We start from the raw sequence: 25,546 nt of genomic DNA, 5'->3' as shown, positions 1-25,546 counted from the left end.
CTAAGAAATCATATCTATGAATAATGGTTTGGAGAATAGCTGACTGTAAAAATAAGAGCTGAAGATGTCCTCTGTTTAAGATTTGGTTTAAGTCGTTTGAAAGACCGGTCGAGAGCAAGGTTAGCCTGAAAGTCCGAATTTAGGGATTCCAATCCTTCCAATCGGGGAAAAAAAAATTCGGTGTTGCATAGAAAACGGTCCGTCCCACATTTCCGCCGGGTTGCATGCACGCTTAAGTTCCTAGCTGTCACCAGCCATCTATACTGACTGAAATCCATGAAGGTGATAGGGGTGTCGCGCCGTTCTGTGTTTACCTAAAACACCTGGTACACCTGTGTTGTAAGCACACACATTCACGCCCCCCCTCCCCTCCCCTCCGGCCGAGAGAGGACGAAAATCCGACTGCTACAAGGTCAGTGACAATAAGACCGAGGCAAGCTAGCCTCGGGGCTAACTTAACTCGGGGTTAACTTACAGACGTTATAACCGTCCCCTCCTCTTAACGTTAGCCTGTTAATATTACCTGTCTCGACGCCGCGTGCGCGGTGTATTTCGTTTTAAGTGGAACTTGAGGTTTCTCCCAATTCGCACGTTACTAGCATTAGCATCTCGTATAGCAGGTGTTTCCCAAAGACTTGTTTTTTCTTGGACTTTTACCTTGTGTGAAACAAGTGTGCCTGGGTTTTTACCTGCGACGTTAACGGTAACGTTACTCCTGTCACCCGTGTGCCTGTGTAGGATGAAGGGGCTCCCGGTGCTGTCCCTGCTCCTTTGGATGTGTGCGGTGTACTTTGTGGGCATCTACCTGTTTGTGGGTGGCTTCCTGCTGGTGAGGCTGGAAGTGAACAGGACCAGCACCTGCGGAGACGTGCTGCAGCCCGGAGAGGAGCCGGTGGACTTCTGCCGGGTCCAGCCTCGTTTCCGCAGGGCTGTCCTCCTCATCATCGACGCCCTGAAGATCGATTTCGCTTGGTTTGACCCCAACAACACGGCGCCGAGACCGTACGAGAACAAGCTGCCCGTGTTGGAGGAGACGGTCTCATCCAGGCCTTCCCACAGCCGCCTGTACCCTTTCCGCGCTGACCCGCCTACCACCACCATGCAGAGGATCAAGGGCTTCACCACGGGCTCCTTGCCTACCTTCGTGGATGTAGGTAATAACTTTGCATCCAGTGCCATCCTGGAGGACAACCTCATCCACCAGTTTGGGCAAGTGGGTGAGTAGTTACACAGTTGTATCTATGGTCTGCAGTGCACTGCAATACTACACATGACATAGCCTACTACATACATGGCATTGGTATACGTGCAGTTTAGTGTCCCAAATTCTCTGGAAGATGGGTTAGGGTTAAGCGTTCAGTCTTGATCCCACAGACGGTAGCTTTGGGACACTCAGTTTTTGGAAAATAATAAACTAACCTGTCTCAAATAAGACCCTCATCATTTGGGACACACTAAACTGCACCTATACCCATGGCATTATATATCAAAGAGCAAAAATGGACATATGTGTGTGTGTGTTAGATTCACAGTCTTTTATATAAGGCTGAGGTGAAGTATTGGCTATTAAATCAAAGGGCTGCACCGCTGTATGGCTGTTCTGACCACACCCTAATGCTTGAAAGTTTAAACCTTTACTGTGTAGGCTGTTTTGGGTTTTAGCTGAACTGCGGGAGCACAGAGCAGTCCGGCATTTCAAACGTTGGGAGACAGGAAGGATACAACTCTGCTTTACTGTCATAAGATAATCTATCACGATAATGCCAGTATATTAATAATATGTATCCTAGTAAAAGTCTGACGTATCTCAATTTTGAATAAGAAACAAAATATAGCATTGAAAAGGAAATTTCCAAAGGGTTGAAAAGTTTTAGAATTGGACAATGCAGAAAGTCTCGAGAGATTCTTCCTACACCATACTTAATCACACCTCAAAAGTGCATTTTAATAGGTGAAAACGTGTTGGGATAAACTAACGCCGTTGTCTGATTTTAGTTCATTTGAAATGTGCGTAATCCCTTCACAGGCAAACGAGTGGTGTTCATGGGCGACGACACTTGGGAGAATCTTTTTCCGAAGAAGTTCCACCGCTCTCTGCCCTTCCCCTCTTTCAACGTGAAGGATCTGCACACCGTGGACAATGGGATCCTCCAGCACCTCTACACAACTAGTACGTATCCACTTCTGCACTTCTGCACTGTTCTGGTATTGTCCTCGCGCTTCACATCTCTCCGCCCGTCCCTTGCTGTTGGTTTTTGACAGTGGTGGGCGACGATTGGGATGTCCTGGTTGCTCACTTCCTCGGAGTGGATCACTGCGGCCACAGGTTTGGTCCCGACCACCCGGCCATGGCCGACAAGCTCACCCAGATGGATGGAGTCATCAGGTCAGACAACGGCGCAGCTGCTACAAGCTTGTTTCACAGCAGCAGTGCTGTAGATAAGTCACTGTCACTTAGTAACACTGTTATTAGAAGATGCTGATCCAGATAGCTCTTTTGGAAGGGGTAACCCTGCTTACAATGACTGCAATTGATTAATGATTTCATATTCAAATCAGACATTCCACATGTCATACCATGGATTTGAATAGCAGGAAGCCTAATTAATCTCTCTTTGAAATCCCTCGCACCATATTCACGCTTTTCCTCCAGGTCTGTGATTGACCGTCTGCACAACGACACCCTCCTGGTGGTGATGGGAGATCACGGGATGACGGACACTGGAGATCACGGCGGAGAAAGTCAGAAGGAGACAGACGCTGCCATCTTCCTCTACAGCCCGTCCCCTCTGTTTCCCGGACCGCCGTCCCAGGTCGGTAGAGTAGACAGCTTTATTTATTTTTCTTTTTTTCTTTCTTCACAGTCAGTTTTCTCACATGAGATGATTAATATGTGAAGGAAGGACATGCACAAAGAAGAATTTTTATTTTGTGGTCAAGAACGCAGTAGGATTCTGTCTAAAGAATCCCTATATATAAGAATCCCTATATATAACCCCTATATCCCTATGAGTTTGTATCAAATACATAAATAAATAAAAACAATAGTTAAATGTGTGCAAACCTAATGTTAAATGTACTTTGACATACTGTAGAAATCGAAATAAAACATGTCTACGTAAAAAACAAAAATAATATGCCTAATTAAATGACAGTTCTGGCCCACTTTTTAAGTTAGTAAAATACTATACTGACAGTTAAGAAATAAGGGGTTAATAGCCAGGTCTGCAAAGTATTAAGGGAGACCTAACATATACTGCTTTCAGGTTGTTGTTTTTTTATATGCTTAATTTCAAAAAACATGAGGTTAAGTGTTCAAAAAACACTTAATTTTCCTCATACTGCCCATGGCTGCTGCACCTGTATTCACCCTCTGTGCGTTTCTTTTAGGCTACAACATTTTTTGTCACATACAGCAAACATCTCCTCACTGTCCGCGAGCTGCCTGTCCCCTGAACACACTGTAAAAAAAAAGGGGGAGGGGATGAGGAGGAGGAGGGAGGGGCGAGCTAGCCTCGTTTTGTTTGACAACACTTTGAACGTCAACAAGGAGTAACGTCACCCAACATCGCTCAGAGCACCTGTTAAGACTTGATTAAGACCCGCGATAACACACAAAGTCTTGCAAAAGCATAGACGTTCTATGCATTACTAAGAATGGTAATAACATAAATAATATAATAAAAACTAAGTGATAATAGGGCCAGTCTTGGCTCTGTAAAACTGAATTTGCTGATGGTCACATCAGATTTCCTGTTGTGTCGCTGCTAAAAGCCTCATTCCGGTAATCCGTTAACCAGATGTAAATGAAATGCAGAGTGAGAGAGAAGCATGGTTTTAGACTGCTGAAAGTTGACAGAACAGACGCATTATATTCCATCAATAACTGGCAGAGAGAAACCTTTGACTCCTGGACCGTTTGAAAGAACATGAAATGCCGTCAAACAGACGAAAAAAAACGGAATTCTGTCCACAAATAAGGAACCTTTTTATCTGTTTGTGTGTGTTTTATGTCATTTTATTATATCCAAAAACAACTAAAAAATATTTATATCATGGATTATCTCACCAAATCAGCAGAGTGTTTGCTATATTATGAATATGAAACATCAAGACATTCAGTGCATGATCGATTTCTGTTCATGGTTGGCTGTGCAGTTCCCCGAATCCACTAAATTGATGCTGGCAGGTTGCTGGTCTCTGCCTATTCAGGGATAAAAGTGGATCTCGCACTAGAAAAGTGAACTTCACCGATGATTTTCCATAATTGCAGTGTAATTGGAGCGTTGCATAATACGTTGTGGAGAATCGTAGGTTACAGGAGTACACAGAAAATACCACTGCAACACAAGGAGTGAACTAATCCACCCATTTCAATAATAAATGGCGCTGCCGTGGTGGCTCACTGACTGCTTGAGTTAACGGAGTCCTTTATTCTTAATCTGCTTGCAGTTAAGGGACTAATTATGGTCATTTATGGGGAAATAAAGTTCAAAAAGTTGCACAGTTCATGTATAAAATACGTGAAGCTGAATCAGTTTTTTGATCTATTTATTGTCCTAACTAGGGCTGGGTTACAAGCAGGTTGCCTAAATAAATCCAGCAATTTAATGCTATGCTAAGTAACTTTAGCCAAACATCAGCCACTGTGGCCACAGATGTTAGATTGCAAGATAATGGCATAGTGGATTTGCATTATTTTCCTAAAGTTCTCTTAAGTCAGCTGCAAGTACAAAAAGAGTATTCAAACATATTCAATAGTCAATATCAGTTAGACGGCGTCTCTCTAAAGTTAACTAACATTAGCCACCGTGAGCTACTAGTCAAAGTAGACTAGCTACTAGACCAAGCAATCTTTTCATTTGTAAAAAGGAAGAGGTTATTTCTATTTCTTCCTTCAAAAGTGGTCTCCCTTTAAAATCAGGAACTAACTGATCAAAGAATAAGCACAGTGAGTAAACAATGTTACGAGTCTGACCCTAAAAATACACCGATAATGGGAGTAGTAATCCATTTCCTCCTCTTTGCAGAGTGAACCGGACGTGGTGCCCCAGACAGACCTGGTGCCCACCCTGGCTCTGCTGCTTGGAGTTCCCATCCCGTACAGCAGCGTGGGGCAGGTCCTCTTGCCTCTATTCCCCCCCCACGGGCAGACAGAAGGTGCAGTTGGGCGTCTCAGCCAGCTGGAGGCACTGTGGATCAATGCAAAACAGGTGCTCTCCTCAGTTAGGAGCTGTCTAGCACAGTTTCAAAAAAAAAAAAACAACCCATCAGACTTCACATATCATGGAGCATGTTCAGTTATTGTGTGCGGGTGTTTTTTTTTATTGTTGTTGTTTGTGTATTCACCTCGTGCCTATTGTGTTTCTGAAGGTTAACCGTTTCCTAGAGACTTACTCCGGCATGGCCAAAGACATCCCGCCAGAGAGCCTCTCTCAGCTGAAGCGCCAATTCTCCCGCCTCTCCTCCGAGTACCTCAGCTCGGTTAGAGCGGGTCGGTCACCCTCGCCGCAGCTGGCCGCCTCGCTGCAGGCCTACCTCACCTCCGTCCGAGACACCTGCCGAGCCACCTGGGCTCGATTCAACCCCCTTAAGATGGTGGTCGGTTTGGCCATCCTGGCGTTCGCCTGCTTGACGTGTTTCGTCCTGTCTGAGCTGTCCCCGGCGCTGATCAGGGAGAACGCTCCCGGGCTGACGGCCCCGCTCGTCGTGGCACTGGCGGCGGGGGCTTGCGCGGCCGCCTGTCAGTTGCTCGCGCGGGGCTACGTGGAGGTGGCGTGGTGCCTGGCGGCCGCCGCCCTCAGCTCCGAGCTCCTCTTTCTCTGGAGAGCCCGTCGGCGCGGCGGCACTGCCGCCGCCGTCGTCCCCACGGACAAAAACGGATCCAAAGCACCCAAGCGTGCCGCCTGGCTGACCCCGTGCCGCCTCCTCATCCCGCCGCTCCTGGTGCCACTGCTCCGCTGTGCCTCCCTGCTCTCGGACAGCTACGTGATCGCCGAAGGCCGGGCGGTGACCTTTCTGGTCTTCTCTCTGGCGCTCTACATTCCCGTCCACCTCAACTGGGATGGCCTGCTCCTGCCGCCCATCCACGACCCCCTCAAGGCCGCGGGGTTCCTGCCGCCCGCGGCCCCGTCCCCGTCGACCGTGAGGAGGGAGAGCGGCGTCCTCCTGGCCTGCCTGGGGCTCCTCGTCGGCAGCCTCTACCTCTCCCTCTCCTTCCACGCCTGTCGGGAGGAGCAGGGCTCCTGCCAGCCGTCTCCGTTCCTCTCGCCCCTCTCCCGGCTGCAGGACAGCCAGCTGAAGAACCTGCACTACGTCCTCTCCGTCTTCTCCCTGGGGCTGTGGACCTACCTGCTGAGGCGCTGCCTCCGCCACTACGGCAACCTCAACTCCTCCGGCGGGACGGCGTTTGCGGCCCACTGGGTCCTGCCGCTGCTGTCCGTGTGCCTGGCGCTCCACTGGGCGGTCAGCGCCACTCCGGACGACAGCTTCAGGAACCTGGCCGAGCTGATCGGCCTGGCCCAGCTGGCCCTCCCCAGGGCCGCCTTCTGTCTGGTGGCGCTGGGGCTGTCCCTGATCTGGCTGGATCCCCTCACGGTCTTCGTCAAGACCAGGGGCCGCGCGGGCCGAGGCCGCGCGTCGCCTCTGCCCCCGCCGAGCTACCGGGCGAGCACCGGCATCAGCCCCCAGGCCGAGCTGCACCACCTCATCCCCCAGATCTACCAGCGCATGCGGCGCTCCATGGACGACGGCGGCGGCGAGCTGAGCGGGGCCGGCGAGGTGGACAGCAGTCCCGCCGTGAAGGCCTACGGACTGGGAACCGTCTACTCGGCTCCCTTGCTGCTGTTCTGCGGCCTGCTGGGAATTGGCCTGCTGCTGCTGCACCCAGAGGGCATGGCTCTGTCGTTCCTCCTGCTGCTGCTCGAAATGGGAGCGCTGTTGCACATACACGCCTCCTCCACTAACCTCAGTAGCCTGCATGGAACATATTCTGGTGAGATTTCCTCAGAATCGCACGTCTTTATAAATTATATCAATATTGTGGTATGAGACTAGATATCGTCTTAGATTTTGGATATCGTAATTTTGTAATATGGCATAAGTAGGGCTGTGCTCGATTGAAGAAATTCTTAGTCGACTAACACTCATTCAATTGTATCGACTAATCGATTAGTTGATTTAATCGACAGATCTGGAAATTGGAGTTTCTCCGCAAAGAGTCATGCAAAAGCACCACTTTAATTCTGGTGTTTACCAGAGATGTGCTCGTACGTTTCTTAAATAAGTCAGTCATTCAGCATGAAAAAAGCGTAAAACATGACTAATGGACTAAAGAAATCTAAGTTGACTAAGATCAAAAGGACCGATGAGTCGACTAATCGACTAAGAGGGAGCAGCCCTAGGCATAAGTGTTTTCTTTTCCTGGTTTTTTAAAGGCTGCATTACAGTAAAGTGATGTCATTTTCTGAACTTAGACTGTTGTAAGTGTTCTATTAATTGCCTTTACCCATTATATCCACCTTACTGATGATTATTTATCAAAAATCTCATTGTGTAAATATTTTGTGAAAGCACCAATAGTCAACACTACAATTTTGTTGCGGTATCGATAACGAGGTATTTGGTCAAACATATCGTGATATTAGATTTTCTCCAAAACGCCCAGCCCTATTTTGTTTTTTCCCTTTATGACTATGAAGATTTGACTCCACTCACTCACCCACCCACCCACTCACCCTCTCACTGTTTCTCTCTCCCCCCCTCCCCTTAGGTGGCTTTAACGTGCCCTGGACTCCAGTGGTGCTGTGGTCCCTGGCGGCCACCCAGTTCTTCCACGCCACAGGTCACCTCCCCACCTTCCCGTCCATCCAGTGGGGCGCTGCCTTCGTGGGGTTCCCTGACGGACACACAGGCACCCTGCTGCCCGCCTCACTGGTCACCCTCAACACCTTTGCCTCACACATCTTGTTCGCAGGTACTTACTAACAGAGAAGCAGGTGTGGGGTTAAGTGAGTTTGATGTGATTTTTAAAAACGATTACTAATTCATGTTTCTTAATGGAAATAAGGCTGTTGCATCTGCAAAAGTATTAGTATTCAGCTGGGACAAAAGACAAGCTACAATGGAAACAAAGATTAGATAGGATATACATATGCAATAGAAAAGGATAAAAACAACACGATGCAATGGAAAAGGATACAGTTTTTTAAATAAATACAATTTTCACGGCAACATGTAGATAGGAAATGGATGGGCCGAATTCAAAAAGTACAAAAGTTAAAAAATGATTATTTTGACTACATGGCTAAGGTATATTTGTTTTTTTATATATATGTATATATATATATATATATATATATTATATAACAACAAATGTTATGCAGGGGAGATATTGAAAACTGAAAGCAAATAGAATGAATACAAAAAGAAATTCAGTCGAACAAAGCAGCTGATTTGTAGAGTTGGCAGCTTAGCGCTAGGAATGAAACAGTGACCCTGTCGCCTTGCTGATTTGCATTTGTGTCCACGTCGTCCTCAGCGGGTTGTCCCCTGCTGCTGTTCTGGCCCCTGGTGTGCGAGGTGCGCGGGAGCAGGGGAGCGAGAGCTTGCGGCGAAGAGGGAGAGGACGCCGTGATGGAGATGAGACTGCGAGAAAACCCCCAGCAGTTCAGCTCAGCCCTTCTTCAGCTCTCGACGCGCTACCTCTTTCTTCTCGGAGCGCAGGTACAGTACGTCCGCACACCATTGGAACGCCTTTGTTCGGCCGGTATAGATTCACACGTTAAGAGGAGCATCTGTTAGCGATTAACTGTCCGTTTGGTCATCAGTGGAAATCATTCATTCAGTTCAGGAGTCTAAGTCCCCTTTAAGTGTGATACATATTTATCGTATCGTTTTATCTCGTGTGTGTGTGTGTGCAGTCCCGCCCATTCCATGTGTATCTTTATCACATCACACGAGTCTGTGCGTCTCTTTACAGGTCTTTGCTTCGGTCTGCGCAGCTGCTATCCTCAGGAGACACCTAATGGTGTGGAAGGTTTTTGCACCCAAGTAAGTGACTGAATGGATTTTCCAGCTCACATGAACCCACTTACAGTAAAAGGCTTTTGAGGATACTCAGTGTTGATATTGTATTGAAGTATGAGCGCACTCTAGTAAAGGTCTACTTTCCTGTAGACGATTCCTACCTTTTATTTATACATGTATGTCTTATATTTTTTTTAAACCATGGGGAGCAGGGGGGAGTGTTTTGAATAACCATGTGTGTTGCACAGCCAGTATTAGTGACAGCCTGTTGGCTTTGAATTGCATTACATTGCAAGGTTTAGAACAGTTGGAAAGTTGGACTACATTGAAATTAGAAAATTGGAATTGTTTTAAGTGTGTGCATCTACCAGCCGCCATTACAGAGTCCTGTGTTTTCTCCTCTTCCCCCCCCCAGGTTAATGTTCGAGGCCTCAGGGTTCCTGGTGAGCAGCGTGTCTCTACTGATCGGGGTCTCACTAGTGCTGAGAGTAGACGTGGCTGTGGGCCGCTGGTTTAAGAGACTCGTCCCGGATGCGTCCAGGTAGCGACGGCGGCGCTGCCCACCAGAGCTCACCGCGCCACAAAGAAAAGGGACATAAAAGGGACTGTAACGTTTTTTTTTTTAATACCGACCTCTCACAAGAACAAAAAAAAAAAAAAAAAAAGACATTGCCATCTGTGTCTCGCATAAAGATCCCCACAAACACGTCGTGTGAGGTTGCCACGTACTGTAACTCTCTTTGAGGGCTATGTCATGCATTACTGACATTTTCAGCCAGAGAGACTTAAGGACATCTTAGACTGACTGAACTCTTCTGGATCGCATGTGGACTCACCTAGATACCGTAATACGCTTGTAGACCACCTCACTTAGCTCATGAGGTTGAAGGCCTTTGGGTGTTCAGAGTTGTATGTGGTTAGAGCAGGAGCCACAGTCTCTGAATGTCTCCTGGACTCCTCTGTTTTCTAACTCAATAGAATGGATGAAACCTACCGAGCTCTCCAAGCCAGACAGTCTGGCGAATGGTCCATGGTGCAGCGGTCAAAAAGCTTCCCGAAATACATGACACTAAACGGTTTACACTAGCAACATGGCTGTCACTGTTGGCTACCTACAACATTTAAACCAAATTGGCCTTTAAGGAATTTCCCCCTCCCCAACTTTGTAACCGAGGCTCACATGTATGTTCAAGTTCAGTGTTATAGAGGGGGAAATGGAACTAAAAGAGCAGGTGAATGTTTGGTCGGTTCAGTGTCTTACTGCTGAAGCCTTTGGGACAGAATGACCACTTTAACCACCCAATGTCTGGCGCTACTTCATGATCAATTTGCAAGCCAATCTACTCCGTTTTGGTGAAAAATGCATTACACCATGTCATGTCTGAAGGAACTTTTCAAATTTTTTTTTTTTTATGTTTTCTATTTTCAAGATGTTGAAATAACCAGCGTGTCTTGTTACTGCCAATTCATAGTTTTACTGTTAACGTTTTTGTTTGGGTTTTCAATCTGTTCAATCTGGCGCTTTTATGATTGTAGGGTTCCGATTCCTCACTTTAATGCCTATTTATAATTTAGATTCTTTTAATCACAGATTTTTTTTTTTTTTTTTTTTTTTATCTCAAATTATACTTTTTTCTTAATTAGGCCAATTCCCCCCCGGAATAGGTGCCTAGCTTTGACCGATGCCTTTTTTTCGTGTATGATGTCATTATGTTGAAAGGGTCATTAAATCCAGGACCTCCAGAAACGCCGCCAGTAAAGTTATTTCTGCGGGACGTCTGAGTCAGTGTTGGATGTGAGATCTGTTACTGTGATGCAGCTGTAGTCAGCAGCTGACGCTCATTAGCTAATGCACGAAGGGATGTCGACTCAGGATGAATTAGCTACAATGCAATAGTACTGCATTTCTCAGGCTGTTGTATGGGAGTGATTGGTCATTTATAGCGGCTGCTGTAGTGATTAGCCCAAGTGATGGTTTGGCTAGGTTTGTGTGATGACGGGGCATTTTTTTTTCTGTTTAAAAAAAAAAGAGAAAGAAAACAAAAGTATAATATATAAATATCCGATTAATTAAGATGATTTTTTTCCATTCTGTGAAAAAATGTAATAAAGCCTTTTTTTACACGACATCTTGGCCTCACAATGATTTCGAAATATCCAGTTTCACTGTCACGATTTGTGGTGCATCCATGTTTCACTTTAGCGTTATTTATTGTTGCGGTCCATAAAAGTTGTATTTAATGTCTTTGTTTTATTGATTCAAAAAGGACTTGATGGAGAAGACGGGTGCAGCCATACGTTTTTACTGCCCATCAGTCAAGGTGCGTCATTCATTATTCACCGGGGCCTTCCATATTTCCAGTTCCCATAAGTCGAAGTCGTCAAACGTCTCACTTGTGTGAATGGGCAAAGGGGCGACATTACATTACATCACATTACATGTCATTAGCTGATGCTTTTATCCAAAGCGACTTACTATTGCTATATATGTCAGAGGCCACACGCCTCTGGAGCAACAATGGGTTAAGTGTCTTGCTCAGGGACACATTGGTTGATGCATTGACCTCGGGAGGACAGTCATGTGAGCGGGCGGGTGGGCGGAGTCCTGCGGGTCTGCTCGCGTCCATTATACGCGTTCGTCATACCTAGTTTAATAACTCTGGATTTGGCTACTATTGAATGTTAAAAATGTTAACGCAACGTTTTAAACAAGGACCCTTTAAGTGTTCGGGCTGGTAAGTTGATGTACCCTGAGAAAAATTATCCGCTGAAATATAGAAGATTCTTTTGCCATGCAAAGTCTATGTGAAAAGTCTTTCTGGGCCATGGGGAGCATTACCACCGTTATCTGCTAAGCACTAGCTAGTAGCACGACATAATGATTACATCTCCTTGGTTGTCTAAATACATCCATCGTTTATTTCGATAAGCATTACTAATTAATACATGCTAACGTGAAGTGTTACTGTGAACATTGTCGTTGACTGTTGTCAATTACTGTAGGCTAACCCCTCCATGTCAAACTCGAGATCTCGCAAGAGTGTATGCCCTAGGGCTGGGCGATAAATCGATTTTATCGATTAACTCAAATGTGTAGTTAACGTTGATTTGTTTAAATGAAAATTGATTTTCTCCTGCTTAACATCCGCCGACGCTCCCCTGAAGAAGCACCATGCGGGGCACCAGAGGCGGTGTTGAACTCTTTTGCGTCTCAACACATCTACTAAATGCTGCTGATACGACCGAGCTGTGACGGAGGTCTGTAGCGGCTTAAACAACTAGCAATCACCGCTCTGTAGCACGTTTGTTTTTACCGCTAGTTACTACGAAGGAGCTTGCTACATTCAAGAGACCATGGGATGTTAAATGTACAATATGTAACTTTGCCGCTAGGGGTCTCTCAACCAAAACAATGGACGGTAAAACTGGACTTTTGATGACGTTGGGAAGTTGCGTGGAATTATGGGAGTTTTTAGAGTTAAACACCTTCGCTGCCGGTTAGAAAGCATCAGTTCACGGACGAGTTTACCCATTCAAGTTTATTCACGTTATGTTTAGTAATGTTTATTCATGTTATTATAATAAAATAGCAACACATTGTAGTAACGTCAAGCTGGTATCGATATTGAACTTTCAAAATAGATAAGGTCTCTGTTGTATTACTGTGATAAAAAGTGGGATGTAATTAATCACAAAATGATGCTGTATGGCAAAAAGCAGTATTACGGTTACAAGTATTTTTTTCTGTGACATTGTATGATTTACAATTACTCCTGAACGTATCATCTTGGTGCCAGTGTTCTGACGGAAGTTAGAGTAACTGGAGGGTGAAAGGTTATATGACGCCACTGACGGGCGACTAAAGGAAACGTGCCGTGTCTGAAAATAAAATAACAGATTTCTCTGGGTTTGACATTTGGTGGAAACATTTGGGATAGTGTAAGAACACAACTCATAAAAATATATAACATAGGTATGGTCATTTTTAGACATTTTAAAGCAGAAATGTTACATATTGTAACTTTAATTTACGCTACTCAGCAACAGGTGAAATAGGGGCAAGGTTGCGCAATAACGTTAAAATTATTTTAACTTTTAGCGAGGAACGAGAAGTGAATTACCTGTATGTGTGAAAACAGCTGCATGTGTTTTGTTGTTGTTGAATATATAGCGCCCCCAAAAAAAATGATAAACAATGGTAGGGAAAACACTCAAACCAATTTATATTTCCACAAAAATTGGCATCAATAATCATAATGGTATACATGCCCCATGTGTGTGCGTGTGTATGAGTCAAAACAAAATAAAGTTAAAACTTGTTTTGAACAATTTCTTTGTCATCTGCAGATTGATTTTAAGTAGGGGGAGAAAAAAAATCGATTTAAATCTTAAATCAGATTTCTTTTTTTTTCCTCCATGTCACCATTTTGATGCTAACAAGTAACAAGCCATCACCTGCTGTTAGCATTCCACTGACTGCCATTAGTTTTGACGTCACTTTGACAGCAAATAACTTTACATCTGAAGCGTTTAAAGACTTTATTTGTCCATTGTTTATTTCTAAAGAAACATGCCAATGTATAAAAGGCTCCATTACCTTGTACCTCACGTTATGGCTCCGTAGTAGATGGTTTTGTAAAAATTATTGTGTCAACCACGCAACTTACTGTCGCATTGTAGAGGAATTACCGTATAGTACAGGAGAAGCTCGCAGGCAGTTTCGACCTACATGAGCTGTTTAGGTTTAATTACTAATGTTAACTAGCATTTTAGTTAGCAATAATTAGCCTGTGCCCATGTTATCTCCTTACATATACCTACGCTCTCAGTCTCTGCAAGATTCGGAATGATGGAGATTTCTCTTGGCACAGCTACCAGAAGACTTCCAACTTTCAGACAGGTCGCTCACCTCACATATACATTGTCTCTCTCAGTTGGAGGCTGCGCAGTAACACTCAGCGCTCACCGGAAAAGTGCTTCTAATATCCTTCACTGCTCTCCTTCCAGAGCAACGGGATCTGTTTGTCTTTTCTTTAAATGTCTATGGGGTAACCTGGCTCCACCCACTGGGGCTCTGTAGTTTCAAAATAGAATAAAGCTTTAAAATAATAATAATAATAATAAAAAATACATATAATAATAATAATAATAAAAGTGTTGGAAGAAACTGCTTAAGTGATTATGGCTTTGGTCACCACGCAAATTCCATACGTTGTATTCAACAATAAGATGCTATTGTCTTTATTTTGCATTTACTCATCATACTTTGTTAAATGCAGTTACTGCAGAAGAAGTTCACTATCTTTAATGATCAGTTTGCCAATATGTGGTTCTAGCCGTAAAAATAAATAATTAAAAACACTTCACAGTAAAATCCAGGAAATCATCGCTTGCTGTTGCTGTTTGAAGCTTTGGATCTCTTATTATTTTGGATGTGAAACTCCATTATGACTTTGGAGCTGTGGATCAGATTGCCTTCATTCAAAGCATCAGTGCCTCTCCAATTGCTTAAAATTATCAGATGAGCAGCACTTTGGACAACAATCGCAGCATTTTCTGTTTGCATCAACTATTAAAGTCAGACCAATTTGTATTACGGGGATGGAAAATTATCCGGCTGCCCTCTGATGTTTGTGCTCAGTGAGTTTGAGCTCAGAGTTCAGTGGAAAAAGGGCTGGAACTTTCCACAGGGGACCAAACATAAAACTGTTATGATGATATCCATAATCACTTTCCGCAGAGAATGAATAGGATGCAGTGTCCGGACTCAGAGTGGATTTATGGGAGTAACATTTTCAGCCATTACACCACTAACCAAGGCTAAGTTACAGGCTATGGAATGGCAAACTTTTTCCCCTCAAAGTTGGCCTCTGAAAAGTGCCAATACGATCAAAAGTTAGTTGCAATGGATAAAGAACTCAAAGCCAAAGCGTCCACGTCTCTTAAATGTTTTGTTCTTGTGTTAAGACGATACTAAGAAGTGAAAAAATGTCAAAATGTTACTTAACTCATAATAAAGTTTTTCTGGTAAAGTGTAGGTAGTTTGGTGTTGATATTTGGCTGTGTTAGCAAAGTTGTCTACCCGGTAGTTTTTGATCATAAGTTATAAAGTCATAAAAAATGCACATGTACAGCCGTCCATATTTACGACTGCGGTGTGTAAGTCAATTACACTTTGAAAACTGTATGGTGCCAAATCACAAATCCAATGTTAGGCAGTGTTGCTTTGATGCAGGTTTGGTGAGGGAGTCAACAGGGAATGGCAGACTCCCCAACTAACAATGAAACCACCAGAATGGGGGTAATTACAGAATGTAGGCTAAATACACTGAATGGCCATTGAAAAGAATACATCTCGTAAACATTAAAAACATGGTTGGATTTCATGAAAATCTTAAGAATTATAACTTTGTATAGGCTTATAGCAGCAGTGTGCTAGGCTGTCTTGTTTGACTGGGTTTTAATGAAAGAGAAGAAATGCTGTAAAATCAGATTCTGTATCTGAAAATAAAGTTATTGGATTATTAAACATGTTTGAAGTTAGCAGGGTGTTTGATTTGTGTGATTAGGGACATAATTGCTTATTTTATTTTAACATGAATTATAATAATGGGACTAAATGGACGGGTGATTATTAATACTATTAAAAGTGCAATGTTCATTCATTTGCATTGTCAAAATACACACATTGGGCTACATGTGTTTTAACACACAGGCAGTAATATCTTTATTATCTGGATTTAAGTAGCATCTAACTTTATTCATCCCAGGGGTTACGGTTTCTGAATTTGTACTTTAATTGCTTTTACAGCAAACCCTGTGCTCAATACAAATATCTGCCGCTGGGCTAGTCAGTGTATACATTATATAATCAGTAATCTGTCTTTTAATTTCTCTCCCAAGCCATGGTAACTTGCATGTCTCAGATCTTTGTTTGTCCCCAATAAAGATTTTAGCCACCCCCCCCAAAAAAAAGATCAGAGCAGCCACTGAAATGTATCTTGACAGAGTCCAATGTGAAAGAGAAAACACCGCTTATTGTAGTAAAGAATGTTCATCAGTTGATTAGGTATGCAGTTTCAGTTCAACTATTTGTTTGATGGTTTGACCTTGTCTTTGAAGAAAAAAAATGGAATTTTAAATTAAAAGGAAAGAATACGAAAACAATTTAATGAAAGCTGCTTGTAATTCTCCTACTTTAGCTTCCAAGGAACATTTTCACGTCATTTTGTATTCTGCCTGAGTAATAATGCAATGTACATGGCTGTGATTTAAAAATGGACTCTTTAAAGAGACATTTTACTTAAGGATATTGGTTTTTAAATGGGTAAATTTGGGTTCTAGGTCATAGTTATAAACATACAACTTATAATATGGTATACATTTACATAAATACCATAATACCAGAAAAGTTGTTGGTCAAAGGATGTTTACTGAATTGAATTTCATGCACTTGGATTGGTTTAGCTCTCTATAGTCTATATTCAGTGTACAGGGATAATATTGCTGTAAATATGGTTGGATCTGAATCTGCTGCAATCAATGCCAGCGGACCTGCCAGAGGGCTCAACATACTCAGAAAAGGAACATGTTCAGAGTAAAAGGCTGAGTGCCTCCTAAAGGGTCAGATACAAAAAATGTACAGTGAGGGCAGCAGGTTATAGGCTGTACAAGACATATACCCTGCGTTCCAATACCCGTACTATCATTCTATTCAGTATGCCAGAGAAAGATTTAGTACGTCCCAATACATATGTCAAATGTCAGTCTGCCAAAAAATACCAGGATGTCCTGCTGCATCCGGTCAGATTTTGCAGTCTTTAGGCCAGCATGCTTTTCTTGCTATTCTGACCCACAATTCTGATTCAGCACCCTTAAAAATAGCCTAGCGCCGCCTATGGGACACAAAAATGGCACATCCTAAGGAAAGCTCATTGTGGGACTGGCTCTAGTGGCTGTAATTCTGCACCAAGGCTGAATTTCGGGAAAGAGACTTCAGATACAGTATTAGGGGACCACTAAGGTCTATATAAAAGCATCCATAGAGCACCATGTCATGGAACTTTTAATATCTGTAGTACATCACACCATGTATTCTGCCCGTAGGAGAATCTGTTGATGTTTTATGTTGTATCTGTAAAGATGTTTGAACGTTCTTGTTTGTGTTTTTCCTTGTGTATGTTTTTATCTCCATGAGTGATGGCCTGTCCTGTGTTGCGGTTGTCTCCTTAATGGGTCTTGTTTTTGTGTGCTTTTGTAAGGGATTGTGTTTTACAGAAAAAAAAAAAATACTTATGCATGAGGGCCCCAATTACCATTCTATAGGCTACACACACACACACACACACACACACACACACACACACAAAAAATGGTGTTTGCAGGGCCTATAGGCACATAGCATGAATCAAACTGGACATATTCCAGTTGAGGGTTAATGGTCTTGGCTTATACAAAAATTGGTACCTGACGTTCAGAAAGAGTGAAAGTTTAATGGCTGAAAGGATTTTCAGCTGGGTCACAGCGACAACACACATAAACAACTGAAAGGCGCACACACAGAGGAGCTATAAGGCATGATGTGCTGCTTGCACTTGACTGCATTTCTGTTATTTGGTCCTTTCGGTCAGGGAGATCTGCCTGAGTAAACTGTACCAAAGCCAAGGAGAAATTTCTTTTCAAAATGATATATGTGTATATCCACAGAGGGAGACAAGTTGTTGCTTGAATGTTCTGAGTTAGCAGTTTTTCCTGAGTCACATGCTGTAAAATGTGACAACTTAAAGTCAAGTTCTAAAAGGCAGTTTAGGAACTTCAGAACACTATTTCATAGAGTCCAGCCTTCATACCCTTACACCGAAAAACCACTTTTTGAATTGAGTAAATGTCTTTTTCTCTTTTTTCTTGATAATATTTTTTGGGCTTTTCCACCTTTAATTGATAGGACAGCTCAGATATGAAAGGGGGAAAGAGGAGAAAGACATGCAGGAAAGAGCCGCAAGTCAGATTATAAACCCTGGGCCTCTGCGTCGAGGAAAAAACCTCTGTATATGGGCGCGCGCTCTACCAGGTGACTACCCAGGAGCCCGAATAAATAAACACAACAGCAATAAGTCCTGATCTAGCCCGAGGTCTAGGAAAAACTAGCACATTTGCAAGTAATAGAATACATTTCAGGAGGAAGTAATTCATAAAGAGATCTCCTCCTCCGCAGATGGCTTGGGATGCAACAGTACAAAAAAGAATCAGAAACAAAATATAACAAATATAAATATTAAAATACATATAGGACTACACAACATGAGTAACGTGTGAGTTAAAAAGGTCTTAAGTTTAAAGCTGCACTAATCAATAGTTTTACATTAACAATGGATCAAATCACAATGTGCAATGTTAGGTGTCGCTCGTAAGTACAAAACGCTGAATAATCTGCCAATTCTGCAGTTCAACTTAGTTCTACGGAGCATTTGACCATCTTTAAGCTCATTATTTTGGTTTTCCAGCCTGCAACTTTACTGTTTTGGTTCACTCTCGCCGCTCTCATCAACACCATGTCCAGCTGTAGCATAGTTCAAAAGAATTCTGCATACATGCATTATTTGCAATGTGAAACAGTAGTCCTGTTTCCAGTGCTTAATTTGTAAAGTGGGAGGTCCTGGAGCGCAGAGGGGGGGTGGATCCGGCGAATCAAAACGGGTTTGGAGGTAACGGAACAAAAAAATAAAAATGACGCTGCCTAGTATCTTCTCTGACTAAAAAAACCTAAACAACGCTGTACAATGGGACAATGTTTATTTTTATTTCAGAACACGCACTGCATCGGTGCGAAATGTAAAAAAAAAAATAATAAATTCACAAGCAGCAGTTATCCATCGGACTATTAAATTAGCCAAAAAAAACCACCGTGGTCTCCACATTCTTGATCGGCAGAAACGTTTTTTGCTCGTTTGGGATCCGACTGGCCAGCGTATTTGAACAAATTAAGCAAACTTTGTTGTCTTTTTGATATTTTTCCCCGAGTGAAACGAGGCCATAACAGCAATCTCAACCAGCACAAGTGCAGCGCCACGCTGTTGAAGTGTCTCCCCTCCTTCCGTCTTACCCTGAAAATTCACCTCAAAACACATCCAAAATGCAAACAAGATTTTTGTGGAACTTCAATGGGGAATAACAACTAACAAAACAAATAACAACATTGAACACTACACAAACAGTAGTTTATCTTTTTTCATTTAGGCGATTAATTTTTCCTGGTGAGACGGGGAGGTGCCGGATCCAATAAAAAAGGTTCCGGATCCAATGTCGGAGGTGCTGGAACATGTTCCGGCTCCCAATTAAGCCCTTCCTGTTTCCATGTAATTGTCAAGTGAATTTTAAGCGAACTTTTAAAATGTTGCGAAAAAAGAAAATGCAAATTAGAAGCTGGTTTGAACTGGTTTAGAGCTAATAAATAAACAAGTTGACGTTACGCATGGTTGTAGATTGCAAACCGGCTTGCTAAATCCAGAGAGGTAGCATTGTACAAGTTGGCCACCTATGCAGAATGCAGGGTTGTGGCAGAGACATTTGGTGTCAGCAAGACAACCGTACACCGCTGTGTCTACGCGGTGCGCAGGGCCATACGATTCAAGCTGTTGAACAAATTCGTCAATTTACCCGACGTGACTGAGGCACAAGCAATAGTGCACCGCAAAGCCACTACGCACCTTGTGCCACAATTGTACGGCGCACTGGATGGGACCCATATCCTGATCCTTCTATTAGTCATGTGAGTTACATGTACGCCACGTCGCAACTTATTCAGCAAAGCTGTTTCCATCTCCCATTTTACGCATTAACTCTTCATCGAAAAAGGCAAAACACACCTCAAGCGAACGTAAAATCTTTTTCAGGAAGTTTTTTTCAAATTTTGTCGTTTACATCAACATTTTCTAATGCGATTCTTCAAAATGCGCATAAAAATACGTTGATGGAAACATGACCACTGAGGCTGTAATTTGGTCATCTTAATTGCCCAATTTGGATAGTATTACTATGTACATGAATGTCTGAATAGTATTCTGTATGGTTTATTTTTTGCATATCACATGACCGCTGAACATGTGATGTGATCACCGACGTGGTGTGCCTTATTTTGCACTATTACAGTATTTTTACCTTCTTTGAACAGCTAATAGCATAGTGCCATGGCACATTTCCAGCAAACAGCAGGCAGACAAATTTACCAACGAGCTTGGGACAATAGCCGAGCATTTAGAAGCTAACAAGCAGCTAACAAGCAATATATTTTCTTTGGAGGTTGGTGGAGACCTAATATGAATGTAAATATTAACATGTGAACACATACTCCAAATGAATGCTAATGTTGCTCTGTGTCCTCTGGATCTGTAAATCAAATAGTTTGCTAACAAGTCAGTGTTGTGTTAACAGCTTGTTCCGCCGCCTCCAAGCATGAAAAAAAAAAAAATAAATCTATGAATTTTGTTTCAAGTATGATGGAGCAAGACTATGCTAATGGTTTATTTGTTCGGAGAAGCCCTAGGCTCCATAGGAAGCCAAATCAGGGAGGCCAAGACTGGAGTTGTGCAGCGTGGATGAGATGTTACAGATGGCAAACACAGATGGGCAGGAGTAGGGTAGCTTATGATAACTATGCTCTTTCGCCCACTTGGCAACAAACACACACAAGGCCACTGACTGCTGTTTGAAAATGAACAAGAAGAGGTTCTTCTTCAAAGTGGTGAAAACCACTGGCCTTCACACATCATGGGGCCAAGACAGCTCCCACTGTGTGTTATGGTGAGTGGCGGGAGAGTGAGGACCCAAATGCAGAGAGAGCAGTCAGGCAGGCAAACGTTGATGTGGAGGGTTTAATAAAAAAACATAGGCAAAAGCAAACTGGCGCAGGCACAAACACAAGGCACAGGGAGGAAACACAAGGGCATGGCTACAAACTAAACAGGTACTGACCCAAAACGATGGGAACACAGAGGCTAAATACATGAGGTGATGGGTAAATCAGAAACAGGTGAGACAACAGGTGAAGCACATCAGGGCGGGGCAGGACAATCAACAAAGGTGGGAACAGAAAGCAAAGCTAGACATGACAAGACAGAAGACCTGACTATCAAAATAAAACAGGAAGCAGAACATAAACAGGGAAACATGAAATCGACTAAACACAGAAACTTGACACAACACTAAACACAAGGGAGAATAACAACAAAAACAGGAAACATACAGAGGACTACTAAGAAGCAACAGAAACGGCACAAAACACAAGGCAAAATACAGAAACCAAAACAGAATGCAAGGCATAAACGCAGAAACCACAACACTGTGAGGGTTAAAGTCAGCATCCTGTGTGTGTGTAATCTGACATATTCTCACCTCCCTGGCCAGTCAATTCTCTGGTCTTTCCATGCATGTGTTTCTACATGTCTGGTATATTGTTTCTGTCTTTGTAAATCACAAATCATGTTCAGGCATTTTTCCTCTACAGTATACAGCCTCACTAGAAATAGATTTTCCCAGGAGGATGATATCATGTTTAGCTGGAAGAAAACCAAAACATAACAGAAACAGACACACAAGACAAAAAGGCTTCAGATTGGCCGAGTGGTTTAGTTTCAGTCCTTGGAGCAAAAAGAGCTTGTAGGCGTTCGAAGTGTGAAAGAAAAAAGGAATTGGCTGCGATAAGATAGTGATCTCATCCGACATTTTTTTTTTCTGTTAATATGAAAGAGGGTTTCATTGCCGCTTTTGAGAGCTGGTAAAAGATTCTGTGCTGGTGGGAAACCTCAGTCTTATGTCTGTGCCACTTTTTTATTTCATTTTTTTTTTAAAAGGTTGCAGAGCTGAGACTGTGAACTCCTGCTGAACAGCTGCTAAATGAAACACGGAGATAATTTTACTTCACCGCTGAGGCTCTGAAGTGGAAGAAATACCAGCTAGATCTGATGAGGGCATTATAGTGACCTAGTGATTTTCTATTGATCCTCCTGAGGACAAAATGTCAAAACGTCAGGTTGCTGAGGCTTGAACTCAGGCTAACACGCTCTCCCTGTCTGATATAGCAGCATGATGCCCAGACTGGTGTCACTGCCTCAGGCCAAAGTAGATAGTGGCAAAGAAGTCATAAGTCGTAAAGAACACTTATCGGACACAGTTATCTTGTAGCGTTGAAAGGATTTCCTCAGCAAACAAAACCATTCAGCAAGTTCAGTTAAGAAGAATTTGTTTTTTATGCATTATTACCATCCAATTTTTCCCTCAACAACTATTAGCTCATCAGTAGTGCCACTGGGTTTTATAAAAACTGCCTGAAAAACTGCTATACAGTACATTCAAATCTCCCGTGGTCCATTTAGTGTACAATTGCACATTACCCAAGATAATTTAAAACTTGCTTATGAAGAATGGGCTTTCAAGGGCCATATGTATGCTCCATAAGAGTCCTTCAGCTACTCCAAACAAACACGCATGACATGTTGGTCAGACAATATTCCTTGGGCGAGATGAAGCAGCTTCCACCTTAAAACACAATCCAGTGTTGGTGATTCAGAACGCTAGGGGATAGAAGTATTAAGCTGATTGCTGCTTTTGTGGCAGACAGAAGTTTCTAAATTTGGACTTGGAATTCAAAGTGTTGAGCCATAGCTAGGATTAGAGAATATTAAAAAGATGGCTGTGGTTTTATGGAGATAAATTATCACCGTGCTAATCTCTCATCAATCTGTTATCACAGTAATGTATTTTTTCCCCAGGAATACCAAAATAATGCATTTAATTCAAAACATGTCCTATGTTACAGTAGATCTATCTATCCACACACACACACACACACACACACACACACACACACACACACACACACACACACACACACACTTAACAGTGTCATATAAAGTATGTCATTTTCTGGATTCTTTTTTTTTTTTTTTTTTTTACTTGGATCAACAGTTCAGTTCAGTTTCCAGTCTTCCCTGAACTATCGTGTGCAACGGCTCAGCAACACAGAGAAGCGAGGACTCAAAAGCATGACTTACAAACAGTAATGGAAAGGAAAAAAAACAAGGTGCAGGTCAGCAGCAGGGAACACAGTCAGAACAGACAAATCCAAAAGGGCATAAAGAAGCAGACATAAACCCCAAATAACAAGCAAGGGTAAAAACCCAAGGGAGGCAGTAGGACAAGAGGAGTGAACTACAGTGTGGACTGCACATCTGCACTAAAGATGCAAGGCATATTATATCTATATATATATATCTATAGATATATATATATATATATATATATATATATATATATATATATATATATATATATATATATATATATATATATCTATAGATATATATATATATATATCTATAGATATAATATGCCTATCTATCTATATATATATAGATAGATAGCCTGGGGAGCTGATTAGGGGATTGGCAGCAGGTGTGCAGGTGAGTGTGGGGATCAGGTGATGTTGACAGCTGGGAGTAGATACACTAACGACTAGTGCAGGCCATGGAGGGAATGGCAGGCTCTGAAACAGGCCTTTTTTAATCAAGATATTTTGACGTGTCAGAGGAGGGAAAGCAATAAACCATGCATGTATTCCATTTAGCCACTTCAGTTTGTCCTGGTATTGTGCATGCAGGCTCGCTGTCACGGCTTACACGGACATTTGAATAAAACAGAGACATTTCAATGTTATTGGTAGTCTTGCTTTGCCAGACCTTCCTCCACAGCGCTGCGGAGGAGGGTCTGGCTAGTTCACAACTCCACACAGCATTCAGGGATGGGAGAAAAAGGTGCAATGTGCTCTGGTTTATTGGCATTTTTTTAAACCAATCACAATCCTCGTGGGCCGCACTAAGAACGCGACAGAGCCATGATGCCGCTGCAAAAATAGCCTCGGGAAGGAACTTGTTTTGGGTGGAACATGTGTACGTTCAAAAGTTGTTTTAGTCGTGCAACAGAAAACTCAGATTGGACAGATAGTCTAGCTAGCTGTCTGGATTTGTCCCTTTTGAAAATAAAAGTAAATGCAGAGGTTTTTTTTTACTTCACGAAACAAACGGAACTACATTATGTTCTGCGTCACATGCATAACCATGAGAAAAGTAACAAACCACAATCTTGTAGTTGTACAAGTAGTTTTTTATCCCCTAAACGTAAGAAAACTATGATTAATGACATGTTTAACACTGTGACTATTAAGTTTCTTGTTTCGAAAAAATGCTCCTGTGGGTCATATTTTCCTACCACCGCTAATTTATGAAACGCTCCTATGGGTTGTATTAGAGGTTAAGAATAAACTACCCACAGTTTACCGTTGTATGGTTTGGAGGACTTGTTGGGTGAATGACGTGACAACTTTCATTACAACTTTTGGTTCGACGACATTGTAGTTGCATGAATTATCATAGTATGGTTTGAAATGAATCAAACAGTATGCTCACTGTCAGTGCTAAAGAGTTACATTTGTAATAGTCTTAATAGTCTCATATTGCCAGACCTTCCTCTACAGCGCTGTGGAGGAGGGTCTGGCTAATCCACATAGAATTTCTGGTTAATTGGCATGTCTTTAAACCAATCACAATTGACTTGGGCGCCGCAAAATAGCCTCGGGAAGGAACTTGTTTTGGTGGAACACGTGTATGTTCAAAGATTGTTTTAGTCGTGTGACAGAAAACTCAGATTGGACAGATAGTCTAGCTAGCTGTCTGGATTTACCCTGCAGAGATCTGAGTAGCAGTTAACCATAGTCCTCATAAATCTACCAGAGTTTAAAATTCCCACATAGAAGTAAGAAAGCGGAAGGTAATGGACATCCGGCCATAAAGAGTGACATCCGGCGGAATTTCTGACGGCACAGGATCAATCCCGGAAGTGGAACGTTGTGGATATATATATATAATGATTGTAATACCGACCATATTAATGGCCATTATAGCCTTCCTCACCCTGGTCATATAAAAGTAGTTATCCATATTTTGCCAGACCACTGAGTGGGATTATCACACTGAATGTCCCTCGGTGACTGGCTGACTCCCCACTGTTAAAATGTTCATGCATGAGATGGAGGCGTGCAGCAGACTGCAGGCTCCATCGCCCTTACTGTTTGATGTGAAGAAGTGTTTTCTACACCAGTCTCCCTATAGTGTTTGCTGTAGTGCTATGTAGTGTTTCTATGAAGAGTATGAGAATATGGAGATTGCTTGTAGAAGGAAGGAAAGTATGGAGTGATTATGTGGTGTGTGCTTGAATACATCAGTCTTTGGAGATTGTTGCCACAGTTGATGTTTTATAGACAATGCCGAAACCACACTTCAAGACAAGCAGCCAGAGAGATGAAAGAGAGAGAAAAAGCAATCTGATATGTAGTCAGACACATTAAAAAAATATAAATAAATAAATAATGATTGTTTATTTTTATCAATTTACAAAATGCATAGTGAGTGACCAAAAAAACATTTAAATCATATCAATATTTGGTGTTACTACTCTTTGCCTTAAAACC

General features: G+C 42.6%; 1 protein-coding gene across 1 annotated transcript; it reads left to right on the top strand.

The window, feature by feature from the left end:
- The first annotated feature begins 231 nt into the window (after positions 1–231).
- On the top strand, positions 232–11,086 carry pigo (phosphatidylinositol glycan anchor biosynthesis, class O). Its single transcript, XM_028602486.1, has 11 exons — positions 232–412; positions 739–1,217; positions 2,027–2,170; positions 2,263–2,386; positions 2,654–2,813; positions 5,031–5,213; positions 5,374–6,994; positions 7,772–7,975; positions 8,540–8,724; positions 8,981–9,051; positions 9,443–11,086. Exons 2-11 carry the CDS (start codon positions 740–742, stop codon positions 9,570–9,572), a joined length of 3,300 nt encoding a protein of 1,099 aa, XP_028458287.1. The 5' UTR covers positions 232–412; position 739; the 3' UTR covers positions 9,573–11,086.
- The last annotated feature ends 14,460 nt before the right edge of the window (positions 11,087–25,546 follow it).

Source organism: Perca flavescens, chromosome 16 (genome assembly GCF_004354835.1).
Source record: "Perca flavescens isolate YP-PL-M2 chromosome 16, PFLA_1.0, whole genome shotgun sequence".
NCBI classification, from domain to species: domain Eukaryota; kingdom Metazoa; phylum Chordata; class Actinopteri; order Perciformes; family Percidae; genus Perca; species Perca flavescens.
Note: the sequence above shows the minus strand (reverse complement) of the source record. Positions and strands in the feature narration are given on the sequence as shown.

What these genes read in the sequence shown, in the direction of transcription:
- pigo (XM_028602486.1), top strand. Translation starts at nt 740, where the DNA reads ATGAAGGGGCTCCCGGTGCTGTCCCTGCTCCTTTGGATGTGTGCGGTG. An exon ending in CCTGCATGGAACATATTCTG is followed by an intron (nt 6,995 to 7,771) that starts GTGAGATTTCCT and finishes CCCTCCCCTTAG; the next exon opens with GTGGCTTTAACGTGCCCTGG. An exon ending in CTCACACATCTTGTTCGCAG is followed by an intron (nt 7,976 to 8,539) that starts GTACTTACTAAC and finishes CGTCGTCCTCAG; the next exon opens with CGGGTTGTCCCCTGCTGCTG.